Genomic DNA, 7,365 nt, shown 5'->3' on the forward strand with positions numbered 1-7,365 from the left:
GGCATTTTGGGTTGGGCAGTCTGGGTTTGTGCTTGACAAAGCCAGCTGAGGGGAAGTTCGCCTGCCACATTTGGTTGTGGACACATTCTGTGTAAGATGCTTACCCCTTGCTCAGTAGAGGCATCCCCTGCAAATATGGCGAGGTGGCTTTCTTTGCCCTTTGAGTTCCTTTTGACCATAAACTTCCCAGTGAGGAGGCAGGACCCTGATGATCATATCCCCTGAGAGGCTAGCTGGCTTTTCACCCAGTTGGTGCTGAAGATGGACGAATGATTAACCCCCTGGAATCTCTGGTTAGACCCCAGTTGTGGTCATGAGTTCAGCCTTTTGAACCGCAGGCTGAAATTGTTTTTCCAGCACTCTACCCAATCGGGTGTCCCCGCCTGGATTCTGCTAGGGAAGCTCTCTCTTGGGAAATAGTGGTGGGCACAGGGGCGTGGGAAGAGGAGGGAGGAAGCCTCCAGCTGCTGCTGGCCGGCTCTGCGTCCCTCTGAGGAGGTAGGGAAGGGACCCTTGAAATGAGTGGGAGACAGGAAACGAGGTGCAGTCTGGAGGCCCGAGTGGGAGCAGCTCCTGGCCCGCCGCCCGCCGGGCCGCTTCCTTCCACTGACATGACAGCCCTGCCGGCCTGGCTCCCCGCCACCTGGCAGTGGCCGCCGCGGCACATGACTCTTCCGCCCTCTGCCCTGGGGGCTGGCGGGGCCCAAGCGGGGGCGGGGAGTGATCTGCTCTGGAACTGGCCGTCCCTGCTGGTCGGGGCTGCCAGGTGCGGCCCGCGCTGCTTCGCTGGGGACTGGCCTTCCTCTTCCAGTCCTAACTCGCTGGCTATTTGTCCCTTCTAGGAGCCAGCGGAGGGGAACACCCGCTGCCTCTGAGAGAGACGCCGCCTGGGGTTCAGCTTCTGTGGCCTCGGTGTTCTTTACACGTCAAATGGGTCACCCTGATTTACCTCTCAGTTACTGGAGTCAAAGGAAATGAACCCACTGCAGTGCATTGGAAGGTGCTTAGGTCTGCTCCAAGGCGACACCGCGTCCGCAGCGCCATCCAGGCCAGGGGCCGCGTGACCGCGTGGGGTCCGCGCAGAAGGCTGCCCCAGCGAGGCGGGAGCTGCGCCTCTGCTTTATCTTTTAAAGGCTGGGACAGACCTGGTACTATTTCTGGCCTTGGTTTCTATGTAAAATCCAGGAAGGCGGGGGAGATGTGTACACTCCTCTGCCCTAACCTCTTCATAGGAAGTTAGGTTAAATCCACAAAGTGGTGGGGCTCTTGTTCAATAGGGATAGATTTTACAAGTAGCCCCAAAGTGGGGGATTTGGAGAATGTGCCAATGAACTTGGTTTAAATTCTAATTCTGGCTCTGCTACTGGCTTCAGTTACCCTCCCCCATCTTCCCACCTCATTCCCTCCCTCCCTCTTTTTTTTTTTTTTTTTTTTTTTTTTTGAGATGGGGTCTTGCTCTGTTTCTCAGGCTGGAGTGCGGGGGAAGCTGGGGGCAGTCTTGGCTCACTGCAGCCTGGAACTCCTGGGCTCAAGTGATCCTCCTGCCGCAGCTTCCCAAGTAGCTGGGACTAAAGACATGTGCCACCACACCCAGCTATTTTGTAAAAAGTTTTTGTAGAGAAGGGACCTTGCTCTATTGCCCACGCTGGAGTCTTTTTCTCTTTTTAGAGATACTTTATCACATTCACCTCTGCTCTGTAGCAGTGTCTTCAAAGTGATCTGATTTTTCTTTCAAGTGGGGTTGAGTTTGTCTAGAAGGCTCTTGAGCATTTTCCTGGTGATAGGCCTTACTTTTTTGAAATGGAGGTAGGGGAAAGGGACATGAAAATATCACAAGTTCTAGAAACCAGGATTCGAGCAGTCTTGAAGTTGCCCAGTCCCACCCTGAAGTGATCTGCATCCAAGAAAAAGGTTTTGTGATGGTGGTGGTGGAATGTTTGGGGATTAAGAGTTGGCTGTGTGGATTAACAAGCTGGAGCTGGAAACGTCTAATGAAACTGACAATGATGCCTTCCTGGATCAACTCACCTGTGTGTCATATGACAAGCCTGAAGAGGACTCAGGAACATTCAAACCCAACCTTCTCATGGAACAGAAGCCCGAAGGGGGCAAATGCTTCAAGTCACACAGCACAGTGGTTGTGTTGGCCAAAAACCAGAATTGTCTCCCTCAGTGATTACAACTAGATGTAGAATTAAGTTTTGTATGCCCACCAGGCTATTGCTTTTCCCCCTTAAACTTCTATTTCTTCTTATTGGGGGAAGGAGAGCTCCCTTAGAGATGGTGTAAGTCAGAGTTTACTGAACCAGGCACCCACACCCTATTTAGCTTTAGGCCTATACTCTGTTTACAGGATGGGCAATCAGCAGCTGAAAACTAACTGAATTTGGAATTAAACCTTTCTCCCTCTACCTAGCTCCCTTAAGCAACTAGACCCTCCCTGGTTCTTGAATCCACGTTGTGAGTTGTTCATTAATAGAACCTTTAGCAGCAAGGCTGGGGGAAGCTGTTTGTACTTGCCAAAGGCCATTCTCCATGAATGTAGCTGTGAATAGGTGACCCCCAGTTTAGAATGGGGGTGTGTATAATTTTCTTAAGAAGTTGGTTGAAGTTTCATCATAGTTATAACTACCATTTATTGTGTCTCTAACATGCCAGCAGCTTTTATAAACATTAATTTCTGTGGCTTGAGAAACAACCCTGCAAGGTAGGAGGCAGCATCCTTGTTCTTATGGATGCAGAATCTGAGATTCAGTAAGGCTGAGAAACTTGTACAAGGTAAAGTGGCTGGCAAAGAGCAGAGGATTCAAACCCAGGTCAATCTGGTCATAAAATGATCACACTGCCCTGCTGCCCATTGGATATCCAGCTCCAGCCTTGCCTAGGAAAACATGTTGCTAGTTTTTGAGAGTGAATGGGAAAGGAGCTGGAACAAAATATGCCTGAATATCTGACACTTTATACCATGGTGTCTAGTGTTTTTGAATATGAAGTTTTCTAGACTGAGGTTATGACAACTCCTGCCCTTGTCTTCCTTTTTATTACTTCTAGAGTAATTGTAGTTTTAACATCTTCTATCATGTTAAAAACAAAGTTGGTTATTTTTCTGATTAAAAAATACCTGTTTATGTAGAAAATACAGATATACAAAGAGGACAAGTCTTCTCAAACTATATACCAGCTTCTGGTTAAGAACGTGTGTACGGGAGCTAGACTTGCAAGAGTATGTATCCCTGCTCTGCAGTTTATAATGTGTATGACTTCAGACTAGTCACTTCTGTACCCGTTTCCTATCTGTGAAGTTGGAAATATCCTACTTCATTAGGTTAACATTAAATGAGTTAATAGCTGCAAAGCCCCCAAAGTGACCGAGATGTTTAATATTTTACTAAACTTCTGATCTTCCTGTCTGATCTGTGTATACACGTGTAAGTATACATGTTAGTATGCATATAAGCCAAAATGAAATATTTTTCAAACCAGCTGCTTTTCATATAATTATATCGTGATCACCTTTCCTAACCTCTAAATAACCTCCTCCATTACCTGACAACTGCCTAAAACCCATGATGTGCTAGTGTGAATGGAACTGAATCCGTGTTACTGGGCATGCAGATTTCCAGATTTGCACTAACATAATGCATTTTTAAACAAATTTTAGTTGTTGTCCCATGAATGGTATCTGGGTGACAGGAACTTCAAGCTCTTTTCAGAGCACACCTAATCCTCCCTCCCCTAGTCTAAATGAAAATAAGGATCAGGAAGTACTCCCTTGGGAGCTCAGAACCTGCCTTAATTCTGAGGCAGCACTGTGAACTTTTCATATGTCAGCCGTAAGTGGGGAACTCACTCTGGCTCTCCCCTTTCCCTGCCTTTAAATCTAGACAAACCATGTTTCCACATTTAATATCTGATATCTCGGTTCCCAGTAAATCACAAATCAGAACGTTCTGTTGTTCCATTATTGCTATGTCTGAGGTGCCCCCTAAGAAGCCTGTCCCTAAAAGGGCTTAGAAGTGAAGCTCTGCTCCCTGTTTCCCAGATTGGACTCCTAAATCCTGTCCCTCAGGATGGAGTGCTGCAGTCCCTTTTGTGCCATGCTGGGCACTGTACATTGCCGTTTTAGTTTTGTGAGTTTCTGATGACATGCTTATTTGACTTTATTGACACAGAACCCTCCTGCTGGTCTCAGATTGGTAGAAACCATTGATTGGTCCCCTCTTAACTTCCCCCGTCCCCTGACCCCCGCCTTGCCAACGCCTGCAGTTTTTCACTACTAGCAAATCAATAGGTCATGTTTGATGACCCTACTCTTGCCTATCCACTTGCAGGCGTATTATATATGCAGACTCAAGGGATGTACTTGTCCATTGCGTCTGAGCTCCAAAGAGGCAAGAGTGATGGGCAGAAGTGATTTGGGGTCAGTAGTCATGGAGTATACCTCTTAAAAGGTTTACAGCTTTAATGAGATTTTTCTCCTACTGTCTTAGACAAGAAATCTCCAAATGTTGGAAACTTGGCATTTTAAACAGTATACATTCTAAAGGAATTCAACTGCATTTCAGGACCTGTTGACTGACCAACCTCAGACACAGTCATATCCTAAGACATTAAAGGAAAGGGCTCGATGTTCCCTCTAATTTAGGGAGTATATCATCATCTCTCAGAAAGAGTCTAATGTGGTGATGCATCTGCCAAAATTACAGAGCGGGTGGCACGTCTTTGGGGTGTGCTGGAATGGCATCAGGACTTAAGAGGAAAAATGTGTGTATTACATGCTTGTAAAACTCAAAGCATCAGTTACTCTCTGCAATATTTTCCAAAGTGCTTTTTCATTAGTTTCCTTCTAACACCCTCCCTGTGAGAAAGGTTAAGTAGCATTACCCTTCTTCCACTCATGAGGACACTGGAACAATGAGAGGTTAATTGACTTGCTTTGGGCTCTCTACAGTGAGGCTGACCCAGCTGGAATTTCCAACTTCCGCTGCCTGGAACTCCAGCTTACCATTCCCAAGGCTCTGTAGAACCAGGGCCACCTCAGAGAAGGCCTCCGCAGAGGCAGGAAGAGCTCCCAGCCAAGAAAGGGGCATCTTGCTCAGCCATGTTCTTGCTGTTTGGGGACTGCTGAGGCAGAGAGCTAGTCTCTTCAAAGTTATAGTCCAAGATCGTCGACCTAGAAACTGTTTGGCTGCCTGGAGCTAAGCTGTAGGAGTGATGGATGGCAGAAATAAATTATTTTTGGCTCAACTGCTCAGTCTTGGCAGGGGGCCCTTTAAATTTGAAATGTTATCCTGACATCTGCAAAAGGCTTAGGAATCTGATGTCATTTTCTCCCTATGATTCACATGTTGGCCTTTTCTGTAGAGGGGTTACCAGTTATCTCTGGTGTATGTTCCTGTTAAGGGTTCTCTGCAATTCGGATGCTGTAAAATATGTAATTAGGATGATAGAGATGGTTTCTAATATAGAGGGTCCCCTGTACCTCTTCTTCCTGGCCCCACCAGGCCTACTTGAATCATCTTGGCTCACTCCTCCCTCCAAAGCAGATCTTTACTACAAAGCCAGGTTGGTGGTGCTATTGATAACATGGTCTTAGACAAGAAGTTACTATACTTGATGCTTCTGTTATCTTGTGTCTTGATGTACTTTTTCTCTGGTTCCTTAAATTAGCCAAAATTCTTGCATGATAACCAAAATACTTGCAAGGTTGCTGTGGGCTGGAGAACAAGCTTAATAAGAGTATGAAAAGCATGGAACTTTGAGGCAGCACAATTGCTTAATCCCCACTCTAGTGCTTATAAGTTATGTAGCCTTGGGCTAGTGGCCTCTTCTTTTTGAGTTTTGAGTTTTCTCACCTGTAAAAATGGGAACAGCTACTTCACTGTTAAACTGCAAAACCACACTAATAGACATCCATATCATACCCAGAAGATCAAGATTTGGTCCAGTGAGAGTTGGCATCCAGCCTCATAGTGAGGTTGTCACTGTTCTCCTGCCACCCAGTCCACCCTCCTTTGCACTCACTTGTTTACTTTAAAATGTGGAGTGAAGTGGAGGTTTGCCATCTGGGGCTTGGAACTCTATACATTTTATTCGACTTGGAAATTAAGGCTAGACGTGGTGAGGGGATGAGACCAGACTGATATGACGTTTCTTTGTGTTTTTCTGGAGCAGGGATTCCTGGTCACCTCCCTTGCCCTTTTCTTCCTGGATGAAACAAGAAGATAATCAGGGTGTCTGTGCACACCAGGACTCAGAAGACAAAGGGATGGGTTCCGATTTTGAGGACTCCGAGGACAGGGAAGGGGACCCAGAAGAAAGAGAAATGGGCTCTAATCCACAGGACACAAACAAGAGAGAAGGCCATCTGGAGCCAGAGATGGGCTCCAACCCACAGGACTCAAGGCACAGGGAAGCAGTGCCCGACACCTGCACAGGTGAGGAGAAAGCTGGGATTTCCATGCAACTTGCCCCATTTACACTTACTTCTAGCTCCTCTAGAATCCTAACCAGGGACAGCATTCTCTGTAAGGGAGTTCCCTAGAGAGGACCATTCAGCGGGATTCTGTACTGACTTGCCTTTCTTGTGTTAGCCTGAAGAGATCCTTTTCTTCAGCCCAGTCTGAGGTGAGCTGTGAAGAGGCTCACTCAGTGGCACAGTACTTTACAGTGTAGAGAATGCGGCTCTAAATTAACCCCTGGAACAACACCACAGTAGAATTACCCAGGTAGTATTAGAATCTACCTCACAGGGTTTTGGGGAGTTAAATGAGTTGCTGTATATAGAGTTACTAAGCACAGTACTGTGCAAATAGGAAGTATCCAGATGTTTACAGTTATGTTCTCATCTCCCTTTGCGATAAGTCAACTCAGTGGTGAGTGACCTGCCTAGGTTCATGTGGCTAATTCCCAAAGTGCCCATGGCCTCTGCTAAATGCCTTACTCTCACTGACCTGAAAGAGAGAATGCTGGGCCTCCACCCACCTCCTTGTTTCCGTCTTTGGGCATTCATTACTGCTCAGTGCATGCTCTGGGGACAGAAATGAGCTAAAATACTTTATGGCTAGGACTGCGAGGTTACATTCCTTCCCCTGTGACACAGTCCCAGACTCCCTGCTGCCCTCCTCCACAGTGCACACAAGCATGTGAAGGAGGGCGCATGTGAGGCCTTTCACATCTCAGCATCTTCTCTCTGCTTGGGGATACGCAGCCAGAGACCAACAGGTGTGTGTCCTGGACCAGCCTCTAACCTGGGCTCACCAGCTCTAGGTTCTGTCATCTCTTTCTCTATTCCCTACTACTATCCTCCTCCCCGACCCACAGTAAAGTCCTGAAGGTGAGTTCAGTTTTTTGTTCCACCATAAG

The 7,365-nt window shown here is 46.9% G+C and overlaps 1 protein-coding gene across 4 annotated transcripts in view; it reads left to right on the forward strand.

Annotated features, from left to right (window-relative positions):
* LOC105479069 (zinc finger protein 697) overlaps positions 1 to 7,365 on the forward strand; it is a 49,108-nt gene that overhangs the window by 16,806 nt on the left and 24,937 nt on the right. For all 4 annotated transcript variants that reach the window (XM_011736873.3, XM_011736872.2, XM_071086846.1 and 1 more), the window contains exon 2: positions 6,175 to 6,437. In XM_011736873.3, the coding sequence (XP_011735175.1) occupies positions 6,212 to 6,437 (226 nt within the window). In that variant the 5' untranslated portion in view covers positions 6,175 to 6,211. The remainder of the gene's footprint in view (positions 1 to 6,174; positions 6,438 to 7,365) is intronic.

The sequence above is a fragment of the Macaca nemestrina genome, chromosome 1 (assembly GCF_043159975.1).
Source record: "Macaca nemestrina isolate mMacNem1 chromosome 1, mMacNem.hap1, whole genome shotgun sequence".
Taxonomy (NCBI): domain Eukaryota; kingdom Metazoa; phylum Chordata; class Mammalia; order Primates; family Cercopithecidae; genus Macaca; species Macaca nemestrina.